General features: G+C 36.2%; 1 protein-coding gene across 12 annotated transcripts in view; it reads left to right on the top strand.

Annotated features, from left to right (window-relative positions):
• Positions 1-23,135, top strand: part of Lmo7 (LIM domain 7) — a 217,411-nt gene that overhangs the window by 175,289 nt on the left and 18,987 nt on the right. For 7 of the 12 annotated variants that reach the window (XM_048801285.1, XM_048801293.1, XM_048801292.1 and 4 more), the window contains 8 exons: positions 957-1,074; positions 3,073-3,215; positions 4,486-4,909; positions 6,659-6,964; positions 18,947-19,061; positions 20,345-20,506; positions 21,229-21,419; positions 22,390-22,450. In XM_048801285.1, the coding sequence (XP_048657242.1) occupies positions 957-1,074; positions 3,073-3,215; positions 4,486-4,909; positions 6,659-6,964; positions 18,947-19,061; positions 20,345-20,506; positions 21,229-21,419; positions 22,390-22,450 (1,520 nt within the window). The remainder of the gene's footprint in view (positions 1-956; positions 1,075-3,072; positions 3,216-4,485; positions 4,910-6,658; positions 6,965-18,946; positions 19,062-20,344; positions 20,507-21,228; positions 21,420-22,389; positions 22,451-23,135) is intronic. The other 5 variants (XM_048801288.1, XM_048801287.1, XM_048801294.1 and 2 more) reach the window with 2 other exon arrangements.

Raw genomic sequence — 23,135 nt, 5'->3', positions numbered from 1 at the left:
TCCTCTCCCTCCCTCCTCTCCCTCCCCTCCCCCCTCCCTCCTACTCCCTCCCCTCCCCCCTCCCTCCCTCCCCCCCTCCCCCTCTCCCCCCTCTCATATTCCTGACTGCTTTTCAGTATTCAGACCTGACCTCTTCTTTCCTGGGAGACCTTTCTTACACCCATTTTTCTCTGGTGCAGTTAACGGGTATATACTGACAGCAGACATGTGCCTGTGACCTCCTCCGTTCTGCCCATTGCTTTCTTGCCTGACTGAACTCTTCAGAGCTAAATCTCAGCAAAATCTTGTGCAGGGGTTGCAAGTTAAACACAGAAACACTGCTTTAATCAAGGAGATGGCAGCTGAGGTGGTTCTAAGTGGCTACCAGAAACTACCCGTGGTCTTTTGACAGCAAGTCTAGTTCTGTGGTGGGAAGATCTTATTAGAATCATTGAGAAGTAGAAGCACATCTAGTCATGGTATTGAACTTGAGGAGAAAATATCAGGTAATCACTAAATTATTTAGTGAGTGCTCAGAAAATGCAGCCAAACCTCCATAGCTTATCTTTAGGGAAGGTAGAAAATAGGTGATTCGGGTGACTGGTACTTTTGTTTCTCAAGTTATCCATTTGTGCATTGATGCCTCCAAGTCTGAATGTTGGAATAATAATAATAATAATATTATTATTATTATTTGTTGTTGTCAGACTTATACAGGGTTAATTTGGCCATTTTGTGTGTGTGTGGGGGGGGAAGAACAAAAAAATTCACACCCAAGTTGAGTACTAGGCTCTTGTTTCTGCATTTTGGAAAAATACCATTTATCTCTCCAGAGCTATTTCGGTGATACTATCGCCGAAAATGTCTAGGTGGTACAGAAGAAATTTAGATAGAATTTCCAAATATAAGCCCAGCCTTCATTTTGACCTTAAGACCAGACATGCAAACCTTCGTGACTGTGGGTGTTTTTGTTCTAGGAGTAAGTCCATGAGTGACGTCAGCGCAGAGGATGTTCAGAACTTGCGTCAATTGCGTTATGAGGAGATGCAGAAAATTAAATCACAATTAAAAGAACAAGATCAGAAATGGCAGGATGTGAGTATTATTAAATTGGGAAACGGAGAACATGCATTTGCTTTTCTTGAAAGAGAGTCAATATATTTGAGAGAGAGTTTTTCTTGCTATTTATAGCATTCAGTTCTGGAGAAAGTCGCACCAATGAGTTTTGAGCCTGTTTTACCTGTGACTATTGCATATCCTAAAGACCACTGGTAAAAGTAAGAGAATATTTAGTTCTTAATATTCTCTATGAGTTTTCAAAAAATACAAAGCTGCTTCCTTGAAGCAGAGTGGGCTTATTTTCTGGCTTTTGTGTTGAGTTGGGGTAAAACTGTTAATTATGCTTTTGATAGGAAAAGACCTTGCTCAAGGTTGGGATTGGTCTAACATAGCTCTTGGCATTAGTAGGGAGAGATGAAAGGGTTATTAAAATTTATTAAGGAGATTGGGGAAAAAATTAACCAAGAGTAATATTTTGGCTGAAGAAGGAATTATCTAGTATGAATCAAAATGAGATGTTTTAGTTTTGATCCTAAAGAATAAAGTATAATTTTTAAATTTTTTGAATGGAGTAATTGTTATAAATGGAAAGAATAATAAGAACAAAAACAGATAAGCTATACATAGTTTGAGGACAACTTTATGGTAAGAGAGTTGAATAGTAGCATGAACAAAATGGCCAGATATAGTAAATCTTAATTTTCAAAGGAATTAAAATATTTGTAATGATGATGAAGCCTGTTTTGACTTCAGTTTCAAATTCCAATGCCTCTTTTATTGGGAACTTAATTTAATTGTCAAGAAACAGTAACTCAATTTCACTTTGCCAAAATGCATGGTGAATATTTTGGTATGAAAATAAAAAGTATTGAGGGGTTTTTATCCATTAAGTCAGATGAAAATTCATGCCTCTTATTGTCTAGGACTAAATGCACACTCCTTTTGTTCTTTATGGGAATAATTCATATTGATTTCAGGCTGTTTTAGAAGCAGGATAGTCCTGTTTACCCCCAAAGGGTATAAATCAAACTTTACATGCCTTAGGGGTGAGGTTTGGCTTTGTCTGAGACCTTGGATGCACTTCTGTTTGGACTGGAATGCCTCTTGCAATCCTTAGCATGGGATTTCTCTGTTTGGAGACATAGAAAAGTTTGTACTTTTCAAAATGTTTTAAACCCGTAAGTGTCAGAACTAGCCTAGGCTATTAGGGAAATTCTAGGGGGAACCAGGATTAAGTTGTCTGTCCTGATATTGCTAGCTTGGTTAAGCTTAATATTTCTAGGGATATGGGAAACAGCTATTGGCTTGTGGCTACCTGATCTTCCATATTCCCTTGATCCATTTGAAGTATACGCTCTTTGACATCCTATATATGAGTCTGCCCTGGCCAGTGAAGCAAATTTGAAGACTTTGCAAATTCTCCCCATATGGAAGTAAAATTAAACCGTCTTTATATAAGACCCTCACTCTCCCATGCAATCCTGTCACACTCATTACTGAACTTTATTCACTTGTGTTTCTCTCCCTTCCAGGCTGAGTTTCTTGAGGGGAACTACATCTTATTCATATGTGTTTATAGGGATGGAGCTCCTGTTAGTTAAAGGAGACTATTCTGCACCTGCACTTACCTGGTGCAGTTAACACATCTGTTTCCATTGTACTAGAAAACATATCCTTTCACATAACAGCTAGGTTTTTGGAGTAAGACAAAAATGAATTTGTAACAGTTCCTGATCTGCCTAATTTGACACCTAATTACACGCATTTAGCATTCTCTCTGAACTGGGCAATGAGGTGACACTTTCTGGGAAAACAAAAATGGGAACTATCTTATTAGGTCAGTTTTTTCAGAGAGATGCATGAGATAAAGGCTTGGTACAGAAACACCGGCTATAAAAAGCAAAATTGGGGCACCTTGGCACAAATGGGAGTGAATGGCTTCGGTGATGTAACAGGATCCTCTGGCGCACTCTCACTGCTGAAAAGGGTGTGTAGGAACTCAGGTATGACCCGGCTGATGTGATTTTCTGTCAGGACCTTGCAAGATGGAAAGATCGTCGGAAAAGTTACACTTCAGATCTACAGAAGAAAAAAGAAGAGAGGGAAGAAATTGAAAAGCAAGCACTTGAGAAGTCTGAGAGAAGCTCCAAGACGTTTAAGGAAATGCTGCAGGACAGGTAACAGGGCCGAATAGACAGGTCATGGTTGGAGATGCTGGTGTTAGAAATGGAGGTTTTGTGTAAGTGTGGTGTGGTATGTGTTTACCCATTTTAAACTTAATCATGTATGGAATGAAACATCTAGGATTTTGCTCTGTAGTTTAAAAAAAATGCTAAAATAATGATTTGAATTAGCAAAAGGAATGAGTACTCAATATAGGTGGACAGTATTTCTTTTTTTCACATTGTACATTCACACACAAAGTGAAGCTATTGGCTGTATTTGGTGCAGAAAATATACTACTTTTTGCCCTTTTAAAGTGAACTTAGGAATGGAATGGGCAAATAAAATCAGCTCTCACTTTTAACTGAATTGTATAAAATACAACAAAGTTCTTTTTTTCTGTTTTAGTGATAGAATATAAATTTTATCTTAAAGGAAGTCTTATATAAGCATTAATGTATGTGTTTATTTATTCTGTGCATTGCAAAATAGCAGGGTAAAGGTCAAATTTAAGCTCTCCTGTAAAGCAGTTACTGTGTGAAATCTTAGGATATTTACAGGCTCTGGAGAAGGCAACTATGCTTTAAGAATAATGTCAAAGAGGAAATATGCTGCCAGGTGAAATTAAACAAAGCTCCTTTGTGTCTGAACAGCCAACGATTAACAGTTTCCTTTCCTTAAATGCAACACAATTAGCCTTACTAAATGTTAGATGAGCGTGTTTCATCAACGCTTTAAAAATGAATAGTTACTTTTAGTCTGTTATTGTTATCCATGGAATTTTTATCAAGCTGCATGAAACAATGACTGGATCTTCATTAAAGCTTGTGCTTTGTCCTCTTTTACTAATGTGTTATAAATTTTATATAGCAAATAGTTCACAATGCTGTCAAGGAATTCACAGATTTGGAGGGTTCAAATTGATTGTTAGTCATTTATATATAGTGTTTCAAATTTGGAAACCTATAGCTTTTGGATAAAATTTTATGAATAGCCCCTTGTTAAAATTTCCTTGTTAAACTATGATCTCCCTCAAAAGTAATATCTTTATGAAAAAGTAATAGAGAGCCTGTTTAATAATAAAAAAATTAACTTCTTATAACCTTTGTTAGTTGGGGCATTAAAAAATTATACATCATCACACTCTGATAGTGTTATGTTGATTATTTTGTTAAGTGTCAGTGGTGTTTTTAGTCCTAGATGATTTAAATTTTAATTACAGCCCCTCCACTTCTGGTGTCAGATGCCTAACTTTGTTGTGATGGTGTGTTTCTCTCTGTGAAGGGAATCTCGAAATCAAAAGTCTACAATTACATCTAGGAGGATGTATTCCTCCGACGATGTTTTGAGTGATGAAGAGCTACCTGCTACGCTGACTCAGTCCGAAGCCAGTTATCAGAGCGAGAGAGTGGAAGAGGAGGGAACAACACATCCTCCTGAGACTCCTAAAGAAGAGCCTATAACTTTTATGGAAAGACAGGACAGTGTAGCATCTGAAGTTCAGTTTCCTTCTACAAGCTCTGCAGAATACCCAGCCTCTTTGTCTTCTCAGCGTTCCCTGAGTATGCAAATAGAGTCAACTCGAGTTTCATCTTCTCTCCCTAGAAGTTACCAGAAAACTGATACAGCCAGGTTAACATCTGTGGTCACACCGAGACCTTTTGGCACACAGTCAAGGGGAATCTCATCACTCCCTAGATCCTTCACGGTAAAAATGTCTCTTAGTGTATTTAGTCTATTCTGAAGAGCAAAAACTTGGGGAACTTTAAATTCAGTGAAAGTAGAGAGGATACATTTTAAATAATGAAATAAGAGAAATGCTAAAGCAGTGCATTTATTCTTTTCAACTACTATTTTTTTTTTCAAATACAGTTTTTTGTGCTGAGGTTGTAGCACAATAGTAGAGTACTTGCCTAGTGTGCATGGTACTCTGGGTTCAACCCATCACACTGCAAAAAAAAGTCAGATACTGCTTTTGTAAAGTATGAGGTTGAACAATATGAAATTGCCAGTAGCTACCTCTTTTCAACCTATAAAACAGCAATTTTCTGGAGTTTAACCTAAGTATTTTAGGAGTTTATATACAGATTGCTATTTTATCCTGATTTCTCACATTAGAACTTGATATGTTTGAAAAAAATTATTTAAATAGTTTATTCCAAGATATATATTTCTGTTGGGATTTTGAAGGATAAACAATATTGCAGCATTTTTTTCTCATAATGAATTATCACACATCCAGCATGTTTATCTGAATTATATGAAAGGAAACAATACAGTCTTAACATTAATATGCAAAGTCCTATTAGTTCTGCCAATGTACAGTCTTAAAATAGAGAAGAGAAAACAAAATATAACTTAAAACAATTGGAGTATTTGAGGTGAGGTGAACCTGCCAGGAAACCTGCGGTCATTATATTAAGGAAAATATAGGCATATTGACAACATAAAAATTAAATTGAGGGCTGGGATTGTGGCTCATTGGTAGGGTGCTTGCCTAGCATGTTGAAGCACTGGGTTTGATTCTCAGCACTGCATATAAATAAACAAAATAAATCCATTAACAACTAAAAAGAATAAATTGATATGATGGACGTCATTATCATGGTTAAGATGATTGATGGAGTCAAGAAAACTATTATAGATGAAGGGTCAGTATCTCTAAAGTATAAAATTTTTTCATGCTTTGGTAAGGGGAAGATAAATAATAGAAAAATTGATATAGAAAACATGGCAAATTTAAGGGCAAGGAAATTTAAATGGCTGATAACATAAAGCACATAGAAGCATGTTTGGTCTCATTGGAGCAAGAGTGAGAAGTATAAACTTCTACCCATCAGACTGACAAAGATTTAGAAGGCTGAAAATGTCTAGTGCTGGTTAAGATGCAGAGAAACAGGCATTCTTACATGTTGTGAGTACATTCCTAAATTTTAGAAATTATATATATGTTCATATAAAATATATGATATATGCATATATATATGATATATATGTAGATGCAAATTTTGATCATTATAATTAATCTAGCAAAATTGTGTGGGGGGAGTTCCCATTATAAAGACCTATGGGATTTTGTTGTGATATTTTTTAGAAGTGACAAAAAACCTTGAACAATTTTAAAGTTTTGAATTATTGCCATCTACACTATGAGATTTTCAACAATTTAAAGAATTAATTTAGGGTACTAGGGGTACCAGTTTAGAGATTTGTCTGTTGGCCTTGAGTAATGTAAACAAGCAGAGCAAGTTTCAGAAATTTGTATGAAATCTTATATTATAACAATAATTCTTCTTTATAAAAGTATGTATCTGTTGGTGTGAAAGAATGCCAAGCTTTTAGCAATGCTTTGCTGTGTGAGGTATATTTTACTTTTGTAGGTTTAACGTGTTAAATGTTTTTTAAGCAGAAAATAAAGTAACAGAATATCAAGTTTAAAACAGTGTTTCCTATTTAGATGGATGATGGCTGGAAGTATAATGGAGATGTGGAAGGTAGTAAGAGAATCCAAAATAATTCATTCAACACACCTGCCCAGAAGCCTGACAATAGCCAGTTGGTCTCAAGCTCATCCAGCAAGAGCGAGGCAGCTGCAGGAGAAGGTGTGGTGAGGTTGCCCTCTCCTACACCGACCTTCTCATCTTTCTCCCAAGACCATACTGCCACTTCTAAAGCCACATTGTCTTTAATGTCAGGCCCAAACTCAGTGTCTGAGTCGGGAGAAGGAAGAAATTCACCACAAAGAGAGGTCTCCAGGTCCCAGGTGAGTTTGGGAAGGCTGTTTATCATTGCAGTTCAGGCACCTAAGGATTTATTTCTGGAAGCCATATTATTGACTGTTGAGTCTAGCTGGTAACATACAAAATGATGTTATGTTTATTTGTGACACTTTCAACTAACCCTTGTGATCTCTTTGTGTGAAAACCTAATGGACCAATCTCCTTGGGGTTTGTCTGGTATTTTCTCTCAAGTTCACATTTCAGCAAGAGTAGCTTGGAAGGTTTTAGATACAGATATGATGTACATGTGGGTAAGCTTAGCCTCTTCCCAGGGAAACTAACTGGCCAGAAGGAGAAATCTGTACGCATGATATATGCTAGCCTCTAGGAACATAGCAATTTTTTCCTCTTTTATCTTAACCTCCTACTGACTTTTAATATTAATTTCTACTTTAGAATGTGCAGAAGTTTGGGTTGTGCGTTGTCTCTTAATGGAATATTGAGGCTTAGTTACAGTATAATATAATGATTGTGATCCTTAACATTCGGAGTCCAAACAAAATATGCCATCAGATGAAGATTTGTTGTTTTTCCTATTTAAAATCCTGATGGAGGGGCTGAGGGTGTGGCTCAGTGGCAGAAGAGCACTTGTCTAGCATGTGTGAGTCACTGGGTTTGATTCTCAACATTGCATATAAATAAGTAAAATAAAGGTCCATTGACAACTAAAAAAATGTTAAAAACCCTTATGGTTAACTTTTAAGAGAATTATGTAATAAATGCTCTTTTAGTGAAACATACTAAAAGTATTTGCAATCAAACAGAAAGCTTTTCTCTTTTAGAAAAAAATCTCATTAAGCAACTTGTTAGTTGTAAGAACCCTTTAGCATGGAGAAACTTTGTGGTTCTTTGGCTTGGTCTGGAACTCTCTTATCTAGCTGAATGAAAGACCAAGTATATGACTTGGGGTAAGTAAGTATTGTTAGATTTTTATTTGTATAGAAAAGCTTTAAAAACTTAAAATAAATTTTCCTTTTTAAATTTTCTGATTATAAGGTACTATATGCCTAAGAAAAATTGGAAGTGTATGAAGAATAAAGAATAAAAATCTCTCAGGGGCTGGGTAGAGCACTTGCCTCGCTCATGCAAGACCCTGGGTTCGATCCTCAGTACCACATACAAAAATAAATAAGTGAAATAAAGGTATTGTGTCCAACTACAACTAAAAAATAAATGTTTAAAAAAAAAACTCTCTCGGGGCTGGAATTGTGGCTCAGCTGTAGAGCGCTCGCCTAGGATGGGCGGGACCCGGGTTCAATTCTCAGCACCACATAAAAATAAAGGCATTGTGTTGTGTCCATCTACAAAAAAGATTCATATTCTCTCTCTCTCTCTCTCTCTCTCTCTCTCTCTCTCTCTTTCTTTAAAAAAAATCTCATAATTCCGTCATTAAGAAATAATCACTGTTAACATTTAGGGTTTTTTTTTTCTTTCAATTTTTCCCATGCATATTTACAAACATATGCCTAAAAGCAATTTCTTCAGCTTGCAGAATTATTAGTTGTAAATTATTTTGTTATATTTTTAAGTAGTTGGAAATATGTAATTAGCATTATAGATTTCAAGTGGAAAAGAACAATGGCCTGTATTATACTTGAGGGACATAAGGTCCCAGTGGATGAATAAAAAAAACAGAGGCAAGGTATCTTTTGTTTTATGGACTTGTATGTTTGCCTCCACCTATCAAACAACAAACTGAGTAGAACAGCCTGATTGATGTGTTGCATGCAAGGTGATGGGACCTCCCTCAGGGTGGCAGCTGACAAGCCTCATCCAGGGATGAAAGAAAAGAAGCTACATGTGGTGTGTGGGTATGTTCCAAGCTATTGCAGTTCAGAGGAGGCCAAATCCATGTGACATTGTTTCAGATTTCATTAATAATGGATTTGTGCTCTTTTGACACCAAACTCGAAATAGTATTCCACCAGGAAAAATTATTTTTAAAATTATTTTTAACTTTGGAACTCTTGGAATTCTTGAACATTGGTATATTTCATCTGGTGATGTACCCATGTATGATGCTTTGGGTATTCATTTTTGTCCTAATGGAAAAGTAGCCTATGGAGTTTACTAATTTAGAGGATATGAAAGCCTGATGAGGAATATGTAAAGGGCCTTGTACAACATTCTTCCAAACTTTCCTTCAAACTCCAGAACCTCTAGGTGTTCAGAGAACAGCAGAATCAAAAATAGTATGTGACTGAATGTATAGATATTTTGGTAGATGGGTGAAAGGGTGTTCTTCTGATCTTCTTTCTCTTTCCCATCTTGCACTTTGCTGGTAGTGTGCTTGCATGTCTTTCTCTACAGTCTTTTTTTTTTTTTTTTTTAATATTTATTTTTTAGTTCTCGGCGGACACAACATCTTTGTTTGTATGTGGTGCTGAGGATCGAACCCGGGCCGCACGCATGCCAGGCGAGCGCGCTACCGCTTGAGCCACATCCCCAGCCCCTCTCTACAGTCTTGATCAGTGTTTCTCCTGTCTATCCCAGCTGCCACTACCCTAATTCAGGTTCGTTTTCTGCAAATGCATATGCTTTGGAAGTAGTCAGATGGTTGTACATTTCATATAAGACTGTTGATCAGATTCATTTGTCCTGATGTCAGGCTAGACTTAGTTATTTCTGTGCTCCAGAGAAACTGTATGATGTCAGCACCATCATTGTTACCCCAATTTTATAGTTGTGAAATTTGATGCATGCAATGGTCGTGTTACTTGTCCAAGGCCATACATGATACCAAATGGTAGAGTTAGGATTTGAACCCAGGCAGTCTGATCCAAGATTGGTGACATCATGCTATGTCATAGGGAAGTGGGGGTGATTGAGTTACACAAGTAGAGCTGACATTTTTCTTGGGCACATCATATACTTTCTTGACACATTTTATTTGTTTTTATTATTACCCCATGTGAAAATGTTGGCCTCACCTATCCCTGCTGTTTTATGTCCTTTTGTTCCTTCAGAGCCTAGGAGAACTGCTTCCTTCATGAATCAAGATGTCACATCTCCCTAGCTGGAAATTGAACTGTGCAGTCCTGAAAGTTTGATTTGTTAGATTCTTCCTTGCTCCATATATTTAGGTGTTCCCTTTTCAGGCATAATTCTCTGTGCCTTCCATATAGCCTTTGTGTATCACTGGCAATTAATATTAATTTGAACTGCATTCAAGGCCTTGATTACTGCTGAAGTATGAACTTGATCCAGATGGTAATTTAGTGTGGGAATTTAAAGATTAAGGAGTGTCTAAGGAATGTAAGCTTTGTGATGTTATAGAAAATTATTTTAAGAAAGCAGACTCTGCAGGTAAGACTTGTTAGGAACCCATCACAGAATTGTGGTTATAAGGTGGTTTTTGCCATAAAGAAGGAAAAACATAATGAAGGAAAGAACTTAATGTGGCCTCATTTACAGTTTGCCCACAGGAATTTCCTTTCCCTCTCCATTGCTGAGATGGGATTTTTGTTTTTCCCCCTCTGTCCCCCATCTCCCTTGCCAATCTGGACTGTCAGGGCCATTCTGGGGATGACCCAAGGAAAGAGAAGCGCGGGTAGTATGACTCTGAGCTGTTCTTCCTTCTTGAGCTGCCTCCCAGATATGGCTTTCATAATTTTTCCCTAAAACTGCTTACAGGTTTCCTTTTTCTTTTCTGTCCTTTCAGAATTCTCTTATCTTATATCCAACAAAAAACCACTGCCCTTCTAAAACCTCTGCTCCAGACATTTTAAAAACAGTACCTTAAAGTAGGATGGTGGGTATGGAAGGAAGCAAGCTTTATACACATCTCTTTCCTGATCTCAAGCCTGTAAGTGCCTATTTTAAGTAGCCAGAGCTTTTCTTATCAAAGGCTTTGTACCCAGCATTTTACTTGTCTTGTCATTTCATGAGACCCTGTTCTGTAGGGTAGAAAGTAAGTCTGTCTTTCTCCCTATTAGCACTGTGCTTGCAACTGTAAATCGTTGTTGAATGCTGCATGAGTCAGCTGGGCTTTAGAGCTAAGTGTGTGAGAGTTAAATAGGATTTTCTTTAGTTGGGTTTTCTTTTAGTTTGGAAACTGTTTAGCCAGTGCATATGTCATATTTAATGTTGTTTCTATGGAAAAAGAAAATAATTACTAGGCATCAACTATGTGCCTTGGTACCTTTTAAATATTTTATTTAATTCCTTTAATAACCTTCAAAGTAGGTAGTGTTATCCTAGTTTTGCTAGTGAAGTACTTGAGATTTGAGTTATGTGACTTGCCCGAGGCTGGTAAAATGCTTAGGCCACATATATAATTTCTCTGATCCTAGATTTTTTATTATAAAAATTTTGTTTATTTATATATGACAGCAGAATGCATTATAATTCTTATTAACATATAGAACACAATTTTTCATATCTCTGATTATATACAAAGTATATTCACACCAATTTGTGTCTTCATATATGTACTTTGGATAATGATATTCATCACATTTCATCATTGCTAACCCCATGTCCCCTCCCTTCCCCTCCCACCCCTCTGTCCTAGAATTCGTCTATTCCTCCCATGCTCCCCCTCCCTATCCACTATGAATCAGCCTCCTTATATCAGAGAAAATATTCAGCATTTGTTTTTTTGGGATTGGCTAACTTCACTTAGAATTATCTTCTCCAACTCCACCCATTTACTTGCAATGCCATGATTTTATTCACTTTTATTGCTGAGTAGTATTCCATTATATATATATATGTATGCCACATTTTTTTTTCCACTCATCTATTGAAGGGCATCTAGGTTGGTTTCACAGTTTAGTTATTGTGAATTGTGCTGCTATAAACATTGATGTGGCTGTGACCCTGTAGTATGCTGTTTTTAAGTCCTTTGGGTATAGACTGAGGAGAGAGATAGCTGGGTCAAATGGTGGTTCCATTCCCAGTTTTCCAAGGAATCTCCATACTGCTTTCCATATTGGCTGCACTAATTTGCAGTCCCACCAGCAGTATATGAGTGTACCTTTTCCCCCCATATCCTTGCCAACACTTATTGTTGTTTGTCTTCATAATAGCTGCCATTCTGACTGGAGTGAGGTGAAATCTTAGGGTAATTTTGATTTGCATTTCTCTAATTGCTAGTGATGATGAAAATTTTTTCATATATTTGTTGATTGTATATCATCTTCTGAGAAGTGTCTGTTCATATCCTTGGCCCATTTATTGATGGGGTTATTTGTTTTTTTGGTGCTTAGCTTTTTGAGTTCTTTATACACCCTAGAGATTAGTGCTCTGTCTGATGTGTGAGGGGTAAAGATTTGCTCCCAAGATATAAGCTCTCTGTTAATCTCACAGATTGTTTCTTTTGCTGAGAAGAAACTTTTTAGTTTTGAGTTCATCCCATTTATTGATTATTGATTTTAATTCTTACTTCAAAGAAGTCTTATTAAGGAAGTTGGGTCCTAGTCCCACATTATGGAGATCAGGGCCTACTTTTTCTTCTATTAGACGCAGGGTCTCTGGTTTTATTCCTAGGTCTTTGATTCATTTGAGTTAAGTTTTGTGTATGGTGAGAGATAGGGGTTTAATCTCATTTTGTTGCGTATGGATTTTCAGTTTTCCCAGCACCATTTGTTGAGGAGGCTATCTTTTCTCCAGTGGATGTTTTTGGTGCCTTTGTCTAGTACAAGATAATTTTACTTTTGTGGGATAGTCTTTGTGTCTTCTATTCTGTACCATTGGTCTACCAGTCTGCTTTGGTGCCAATACCATGTTGCTTTTGTTACTTTTGCTCTATAGTATAGTTTAAGGTCTGGAATAGTGATGCCACCTGCTTCACTCTTTTTGCTAAGGATTGCTTTGGCTATTATGAGTCTCTTATTTTTCCAGATGAATTTTATGACTGCTTTTTCTATTTTTATGAGGAATGTCATTGGGATTTTGATTGGAATTGCATTAAATCTGTATAGTGCTTTTGGTAGTATGGTCATTTTGACAATATTAATTCTGCCTATTCAATAGCAAGGTAGATTTTTCCATCTTCTGTGGTCTTCTTTGATTTCTTTTTTTTAGGGTTCTGTAATTTTTATTATATAGATCTTTCACCTCTTTTGTTGAGATGATTCCCAAGTATTTTATTTATTTATTTTGAGGCTAGGCTAATGTAAATGGGGTAGTTTTCCTCATTTACCTTTCAGAGGATTTGTCACTGATATACAGAAATGCCTTTGATTTATGGGTGTTAATTTTATATCCTACTACTTTGCTGGTCCTAAATTTTTTAATTAAATGTTTTTTTAGTTGTAGATGGACACAATGCCTGTTTTCCTACCTTTCTTCCTTCCTTTTAATGTGGTGCTGAGGATCCAACCCAGTACCTCACATGTGCTAATAAGCAAGTATTCTACCACTGAGTCACAACACCAGCCCTCTGATCCTAAATTTGAATTAAATATATATGAAATACTTATGAAAAATATAAAATGAGAACTGCCCTGTATATTGTTAAAACACCAAATGTTGACTTATTTTAACTTTGGATATTTTTTAGAATTTTAGAACTAGTAGGAATTGAGATATCTTCTGGTCCATAAAGATAAAATCATTTTGAGGAAAGGTGGTATATATTTGTTGAAAATTAAACCATAACTGAGTCTATGTCTGAAATGCAGGATTTAAAATCTATCAAATAGGCAATAGGAGCTACCAGCAGTTTTAAAATTGGGTTTGATATAATAATCAACACGTTCTGTGACTGATATTCTGGCCACTGTGGGGAAGGTAGAGGAGACGTGCAGGGGGCTGGAGAGATAGTTAAGAGGTGACCACAGGAGATGGGGAACCAAGTCTGAACTAAGATGACAGCCGGAGGGAGGGTGGGAAGGATGGAGCAATTCAGGTGGATTTATGGGTTGTGAACTTGATATTACTTTATTAAAAATCATGTGTGTGGGGCTAGGGTTGTGGCTTAGTGGTAGTGCACTTGTCCAGTATGCGAGTGGCCCCTGGGTTTAATTCCCAGCACCACATATAAATAAATAAAATAAAGGGCCATCAACAACTAAAAAAAAAAAAAAGTTAAAAAAAAAATCGTGTGTGTGTGTGTGTGTGTGTTGGAAAGTGTGTGGTTTGTTGTGTGAAGTTTGGGGAAGCCAGAAGAACAGGGCCTAGGAAGAATCCAGTGTTTTTAACTCAAGCAACTGGTAGTTAGTGATGCAGTTACCCAAGATTTGAAAAACAAGAAGTGGAAGAGCCGGTTTGGGGAGGAAGATAATGAATTTTAATTTTAGAACTGTTGGATTTAAATCATGGTTGGATTCATGGCAGTTAATGCTTTTTCTCAAACATGTAGTGAAAATGGTTATAGGGCAGTTGCAACTGGGGAACAACAGCAAAATGAAAGTAGGAGAGAAAGAAGAGGAGCAGCCTATGGGGAACAGAGAAGTGGCCACAGAGATGTGGTGGGGGAGCAAGAGAAACTGGGGTAGTGGGTGACTTAGAAGACTCTTTCCCAAAAATAGAGATCCTTGGCAGTGCCTGGTGTGAAGCCTGAGGTGACCTGGGATGAAGACTGAAGAGGGCTTTGGCTGGAGGATAAGCTTGGAGGCATTGTGTAAATTGGTAGGGGTGGAAACACCACCTGCCTCTTTGGAAGGAGAATGGTGTGGAGGATGGAGGAAAAGACTTAGATGTCTCTTTGAGAGAAATTAGCCCTGGGCCATAATTTGAAGGTTGTTTACCTCAGCTTTCTGTCATTGTGACAAATAACCTGAGATAACTGAAAAGGAGGAAAGGTTTATTTTGGCTCATGTTTTCAGTGGTTTAGTCTATGGTTATTGGCCATGTAACTTTGGGTCTGTGGTAAGACAGAATATCATGTTCGGTAGGGGTGTGTGGTGGACCCAAGTTGCTTACTTTGTAGCAGTGTGAAAGCCAAGAAAGAGAGAGGAGGGGCTGGGTCCCTATTGTCCCTCAAGGGGATGCTCCCAATAACCTAACTTCCTGTAGCTAGCCCCACCTCCTAAAAGCTCTGCTACCTCCCAATAACACCACAGGCTAATGTCCAAATATTTAACTCATGAGCCTTTGGGGGAACATTCTAGTTCCAAACTGTAGCCGAGTTGTATCCCACTAAATCCCTGAAAGACACTAAAGAACCACGTGGACACCAATCCAAAGATTGTGTTTCCTCTGTCATTCCTGACTTTACAATCCAAATCTATTTTTAGTGTTCATTTTCTCAAATAAATAGGCTTCCTTTAAGTCAACAAATTTGTCTAATTGAAAAAGTCAGAATAGTTTTGTACTTGATAAAACGTAAGATTGACTCTGTTCTTTATTAATTCTCTTCTGTGGTGACATGAGAATCTTAATTCAGCAGATCTAGGAAAAATAAATGTTACTCTTATGCTGCAGATCATTTTGTTTTTCTTTAAAAATTTAGAATCTTCTGTTTCATCAGGCTAACGGTGGCCTAATCTTAGCTTTCATTATATCTGTGTGTTTAAACTGTATTTAATTTGAGGGAATTTGATTTTATTTTAGATGCTGTGATGTTGGTAGAGAACATCTCAGCATCTCTTTTCTGGCATGGAGAGCTGAAACCACTTGATAATTCTTCATCAGTCACAAGAATCTAGGTTTCCCCAGTAATTTATAATCTTGTTCCATCCATTGAAAAGATAATTCCCCCATTATCAACTTGTGACACTCAGCTCCTTTGTAAGATGCTTACCTGCCATATATTTTGTAGAGAAAAATAAGGAAGTAGAAATCCTACCTGAAATCATTGTTTAGTGGCTGGGGTTGTGGCTCAGCAGTAGAGCACTCACCTAGTGCATGTGGGGCCCTGGGTTCGATCCTCAGCACCACATATAAAAAATAAATAAATAAATAGAATGAAGGTATTGTGTCCATCTACAACTAAAAAATATTTAAAAAAAATCACTGTTGGATCATTTTATGTTTAATATAACCATAGATATGTTCACATGCAAGGCATTTCAGAGATAATCTACTGAAAGAAAGCATGTGCAGAGGTGCTTCAGGGAGTGTCACAAGGGAGAGGCTATACAAGCAGGACTCTACAAGCCTTGTCCTGAGCTGTAGTTATAATACTTTCTGTATATTGTTTTGGGGAGGAAGCAGCCTGAATAAGATTTTCATTTGAAAGTAGGGTTTTGAAAGTAAAAAATACTTGAAAACGATTGTCATAGTGACAGAGAGAGGCTCTACCAAGCTCAGTGACATACCTGAGATCACCTGGTTATTGACAGGAATGCACCTGTTATTGCCCACATGGCAAGGGTCAGTACAACAGTCTGCCAGACTATAACTACAGTCTCCCCTGTTAACAGTTTGAGAGAGGTGGTTTTAACATGTTCAGAGACTTATTCATTTCCATAAGAACAGCCTTTAGTGGGGTGGTTCTTCTGATCTAATGTAATTGTGAATCTCTTCCCTCTGTGGCTCAGGCTCATTCTCCTTTAGCCTATATTTGGTAGAAAAGGCTAATGTTCACTTGCTGTCTCCCAGAGTATGTAGTTGGAGACTATTTAGTAAAACTCTATCCTGTTTTTTATTCTTCATGCTGAAAAACCTCAATTAGTGTTTTGAATATCTAGCCCATCGTTTATCTCTGTGTTCTTATATAGCAATAAATTCTACATTTTAATTGGCTCTAAGTCAGATTTTTTTGTGTGTATAAGCATGATCACTTATTTTCATCACCACATGTGAAGATGACCACTTTTTTCATTTAGTCACTCTAAAATTTAAGTGTACGATGCTTTTTGTTTAGAATTAACCAGTAATTTTTTTTCTATTCTTAGTAAAAGTTTTTTTTTTAATATTCAGATTGGTATTCATGAGACTTATTATTAATGAATATTATGACTACATCTGGACAACCCTATTTAAACTGCCTTTTGCAAAGGGCTTTCTGTTGAAAACTTTTCTATATTATTAGCAGCATGTTTTTTCTTGCTAAAAAAAAAATCCTGTACTCATTCTTGAATTGTTAGTAATTATTTCTTGAGAACAACAATTGTGCCTAACTCATCTGTATTTTCCAAAGTTCTAAGTACTTTGTCTTGTACAGAATAAAGGCACAAGTGTAGAAAAAATAAATAATTTTATAACACATTTATGTGTCCATCTGGCATAGCAAGTCATTGATTCTTTATTCAGTGCCTTCCTTGTTTTTCTTTTTTACTTCTCCTTGTTTTTTTTTTTTTTTTGGTCCTGGTAAGGGGTATTCAACCCAAGGATGCTGTACTGCTGAGCTATATCCCCAGCACTTTTTCATTTTGAGACAAGATCTTGCTAAGTTGCTGAGGCAGGCCTTGAACTTTTGATCCTCTTGCCTCAGCCTCCCAGGTTGCTGGGATTACAGGTGTGCACCATATGCCTGGCCCTTGCCTTTCTTTTAATTCTTAGATTCTCTTCCAAGTTTCTCCCAGAATGTGGTCACTTGAATTTTAAACTTGTTTTATGGGTGGAGAAACTTAGGCAAAAATTTTTATTACTTGCCCATTGGGCCCTAGGTTTGGATTTAACTGCCAAATTAAAATGAAGAATGAGTAGGTTATCTTCTTGAGTCAAATAGCTTTAGGAAGAACTTTTTAAAATAAGTTTATTATAAAATACAGAACTAAAGGACTACTCTGGTAAGCTCATTATATTAAAATCTATGTCTTTTTTACAGAGTAAATATGTAAATCATAAAAGGTGAAGTTTTCGCAATTTACTGAGTTTACTATAAAACTGAAATCTGGTTTAGAAAATGATTTAAGAAAGTCCTGGGAAATGTAAGAATATAGGATGTGTTTTTGGGTGGTGAACATGAAATTACAGAAGTGGAAATAGAATTCTGCCTTTTGCTGAACGGACTATCATTCTTGGACATTTATAGGCTGATGTTATTTCTGTGAAGTCATGATCTGTTGCTCAGGATGTCTCATAGTGATCCTCTTGGCATCTTAGAGATTCTCTTGGATGATAGCATTGTGCATTTTGCAGCATGTGTAGCAGCTATGCTTTATCATCATGTCCTTGTGTGGCAGTTGAACAAACAAAAATGCCTTGTCAAATTTGAGATCCCAGCAAGGGGGATGGTAGTAGTCCTTGATGGGACACCACTGGTAGATGAATTATGTGTCTATAAACCACTTGAAATTATTCAGCTAAATATGGTCAATATTGGAGGTAGGTTTTGTTTTATTTATAAATATGTTATTATTTTAAACATAAATTTAGCTAGGTGTGATGTTTCATGTCTGTAATGCCAGTTAACTCTGGAGGCTCAGGCAGTAGGATCAAAAGTTCAAGGCCAGCCTCAGCAACTTAGAGAGAGCCTGTCTCAAAATAAAATAGGGATGTGTGGTAAAGTGATCCTGGGTTCAATCCCTAGTGCCTAAATAACTAAATAAATAATGCAGATCACTATGCTTCATTCCGGGACAGCAAATAAGTGGTTTGTAAATTAGATTTTAGGCAAAAACCTATGATTTATCAATGACTAAGTGAATTATAGTATTATACAAAGAAAAATATTTATTCTTTTTTTTAAAAGAGAGTGAGAGAGAGAGAGGGAAGGAGAGAGAGAGAGAGAGAGAGAGAGAGAGAGAGAATTTTTAATATATATTTTTTTTAGTTTTTCGGCGGACACAACATCTTTGTTTGTATGTGGTGCTGAGGATTGAACCCGGGCCGCACACATGCCAGGCGAGCGCGCTACCGCTTGAGCTACATCCCCAGCCCAATATTTATTCTTGATAGATTTTTCCCTTATTTTAGCAGAAAAAGTAATAAACTTGGTGATACTTATATAAATAAGTATTTTATTATATTTATACTTTTATGAAGGCCAAGGAAGAAAGGATGAAGCTTTCGGTTTATGATGAAATAATTCAAGTGTGCTTTGTGTGCAGCTTCCCGTCTTGCCTGGATAGACTTTCCTCTGTGTGGGTGCCAGTGACACCTGATACCAGCGTTTCATGTTTTGTTTTCAGGATCAGTTCAGTGATATGAGAATCAGCATAAACCAGATGCCTGGGAACAGCCTTGACTTTGGGTTTACAATAAAATGGGATTTTTCCAGGATCTTTGTGGCATCAGTTGAGGAAGGTAAATCATAGATTTTACTCTACTGAACTGTCTTCTCCTTTGTTATCCTATCCTGGGGGGTGGGGGTGGGTGGGAATTGCAGAAATTGATTTGTTTGTTATAAGAGAAAAAAATATATTTACTAATTCATTTTACTAATGTGAAAATTCATTAGTAAATAAAGATGTATCCTCTTCCCTGAGACTGTTAGCTGGGGTTGCAGATTCATACATTGTTTATTCCTATTGCCTAATTAATTTTAGTTTTGAAGAAGACTTTTTACAGAATTTTTCAATTTTAAGCTTATTTTTTTGAAATGCTAACAAATAGAATTTATTTGCAGATTTTGATTGAAATTTTTATCAGTAGCCATTGTGTTTATTATTTAGTGGTTTTGGGGATTGAACCCAGGAATTGGCACCTGCTTGGCAGGCACTCCACTACAGACCTACTTTCCCAGCTGAATGTGGTGTTTTTTGCGCATACTAATATATCTATTGTTTATGGAGGCAAAAGGTCTTGAGATATTTGTAAAGGGATTACCTCCTCCACCCAGGGTCATAACAAGTTAAACCCAGAAACTTTGCCAATTATTATTACAAGGCCTAAAATTAAAATGAGAGCTATTATATTTAAGAGGAAACCCTTGTTTATATACTTTAGCTACATAAAATTGCATGTCAACATTGATTTTTCTTTTGATTGCTTCAATTAGGTAGTGGTATTTTAGTTATGGTATTAATGTTATATAATATTAAGTGTCCTTATTTCTTTCTGCTCCCTTCCAGAGAGTATCAGATGTGCAAACTCAAAGTATAGTACATGTCACATTTAAAAATTTTTTAAAATAGTTGTACACAATACTTTTATTTTATTTTTTTTATGTGGTGCTGAGGATCCAACCCAGGGCCTCGAACATGCTAGGCAAGCACTCTACCACTGAGCCACAATCCCAGCCCACGTATCACATTTTTAACCTGAAAATAATTAAGACTTTCTTTGTCCTTAGGAGGTTAATAAATTTTATTGGATAGTGAACTTATCATTTCTCCTTTCAATATCAATGAAGATGCATACTACTAGAATTAAAAAAATGCCTTTGGTGCCTTGTTTGTTGCAAATACTCACCCCAAATATTTGATAGCTTAAAAAAAATCTAGTGACTCTTCTGCATCTGAAAACAATGAGAAGTTGTTAGTTGAGATTAAGATGTTATTTTTCCTTAATTTAAAGAAACAGTGACTAATAGACCATAAAGGATTTTAAGACAATTGATTGTTTAATTTACTTTACGTTAATTTTAGGTAGCCCAGCAGAATTTTCTCAGCTACAGGTAGATGATGAGATTATTGCTGTTAACAACATCAAGTTTACATATAAGGATACAAAAGAGTGGGAGGAAACCATGGCTCGTGCTCGAGAAACTGGAAACCTAGTGATGGATGTCAGGCGCCATGGGAAGTCTGGTGAGTGAGTTTTACTGTGTCTGGCTTTCTAAGTTGGGAAACTGGTCTTTGGCAAGTGGTTGTAACAATTTGCTTTAATAATTTTGTGTTTTTTCATTTTACTTTGTTGCTTAAAAGCTTCTTGTTTTTATGTTGGAACAAATCTTGTATAATACCTCTTTCAGTATGCTGTCTGAAAACTCTTCATTAGCAAACTTACTGAATTCTACATTATATGACTAGTTTATATCCTGATTGGACTGAATGCAAACATCAATTCAATGCAAATGTAATTGCATTTGGAGTCATTTGTAAGGATGTTGAATATTAAGAAATACTGTGCTTTAACTTTCTCTGCAGTAGCGTAACTGCACTGGTATAAAAGCATGATTGGTCATATTCCTATTATTGTTCTCAAAGAACTTTCAGTATACATTTTCTATCATTGTATTTCTGAGTTCCCAGTTGAGGTTGGATGTGAAAGGGCATACCTACCATCTTATTACATAAAAATATAATATTTAGTCTTGGTTTATAGAAAGATTCAGTAAATTTGCTAGTCTTTTCATGACTAACATGATTTAACCTTTGTGTTTGGGAAGGTGATTCTTCTGCACACTACCTGATATGTCTGTCTGTCTGTCTTATATATGTGTGTTTTGTATATGTGCATTTCAGTAACTTTATTCTTTCCACATCATCATTTATGTGTACTCATTTCTTGATCTTCATGTGCCAATCAGATTGGGGCAAAGACCAGCCTTCCCTGCCATTTATACGGCATAAAACCCTCAATCTCACCAGTATGGCTACCAAAATTATAGGTTCACCTGAAACAAAGTGGATTGATACAACTTCTGGAATTTACAATTCAGACAAGTCTTCAGATTTATCAGTAACAACTGATTTCTCCGAAAGCCTTCAGAGCCCTACTGTAAGTATTTTGAGAACTAGGAGTATACTACAGAGACAAAGCCATGATATAGATTATATCTGCAGAAGAAAATTTATTTTTTAAGCAATTTAAATACCACATTTAAAACATAAGTAATTGAATAAGGTAATGTATAGTAAAGAGAATAAAATGTATTTTTGAAAGTCATAAGGCCTTACCAATTAATGGGGTATTATTAGTGACTTATGTAATGGTAAATCAAAAGATCCCATAATGTTGTTTTGCAGGTATTTCTTACCAGTCTTTCATCATTACAACAATCTCTCAGATCTCATGAATGTGAAGTAGCAATTATGTAAAATTATACACTAAAACTTTTCTATATGCTCTTTAGTCTTCACTGGCAAAGGGAATGTAGTCATTGTGTGCAATATAAAACCTCATCAAGCATTTTTAGTTCTTGTGTGGGTGTATTTGATAGGTAGAATTATGTGTGTGATTAAGATATAATCAGTTCCATTAATTGATTCTAAAATTATGCAGAATTTTTTTAGGTGTCAAATAATACTTTTTTATATAGGCTTTGAAAACAGTGTGTCTATTTAGAGTATGAATTGTTCATTTAAATTAATAATTTAAATTTGTAACTAAAACTTTTACTTAATAGAGATCTTGCTACATTCTGAAGCAACAATTTAAATGTTAGAGATTCCTATATGATCATTTTACTTAGTCATTAAGTTAAACCAAATGGATTAAAGACTATTTTGTCCACCATATTTCTTAGAATGTTAATGTCTGATTAAACTTAAGGTCATCCTTGCCTGAAGCTAGTCATTAATCTTTCCACAAATAATGAAGAATAAGTCTACTACATGTAAAAAGCTTTTGAGGATCAATAGCCTTAAAACCAATCTTGTTAAAAGTTACTCTCTCTGATGAGAAATGAATTATTTAAGCTCAAAGTCCAATAGAAGAGAATATTAATTAGCATGTTTGTCCTTTCTAGTACACTGAATCCAAAGAAATCAATGGAATTCATGATGAAAGCAACACTATTGAATCAAAAGGTAAACATCACATTATCATTTACATCTGTAATGTAGAAAAAGTCATAGCTCCCAAGTTCTGCTATTCTAAAATTAATTTCATTGAGAGAAAAACTGATCCACTGCAAGTTGAAACTAAAAGGTTAGCACACAGATCCAATTGCAAACAGGTGGAAGGGCGTTTGATTCCAGCGTTAAATAGTTCAGGAACTTCAAACAAAACTTTGGCAGCATGTTCTGGGTGCCTGTGTGCCTAAGCCAAATAAGAACAGGTTTTCCTGAGACCAGCAGCTTTCTGGCTGTGGCATGCTGGCAAAGGAAATCTTCATTAAATAAAAAACAATGAATGAAGTTTCCTTTTTCCCTTTATTGTTGTGAAAGAGACAAACTTGGACACAGCTAATCTTAATAGAGAACTGCCAATTGTAGTAACAGTTGTTAGTGGTCACACTCCTTATTTTAAAAAAAAAGGCACAATATCTAGGGAAATTTGGAGTTATCATTCTCTTTCTTTTTCTGCTCAGACACAAATAATTTAGCTATTGTACACCATGTACCATTCTTCAGGCATACAAAATACACAACAAAGATCTCTCTGATCAACATGACAGGGAAGGATACCCAAAGAAGATGAAGCTTCATTTACCATAAAATCAGGCTGCCAAGAATGGGATGGATTTGTATAGTGTTTGTTAACTTTCCCACT

The sequence above is a fragment of the Marmota marmota genome, unplaced genomic scaffold (assembly GCF_001458135.2).
Source record: "Marmota marmota marmota unplaced genomic scaffold, marMar, whole genome shotgun sequence".
In the NCBI taxonomy this organism is placed as follows: Eukaryota; Metazoa; Chordata; class Mammalia; order Rodentia; family Sciuridae; genus Marmota; species Marmota marmota.
Note: the sequence above shows the minus strand (reverse complement) of the source record. Positions and strands in the feature narration are given on the sequence as shown.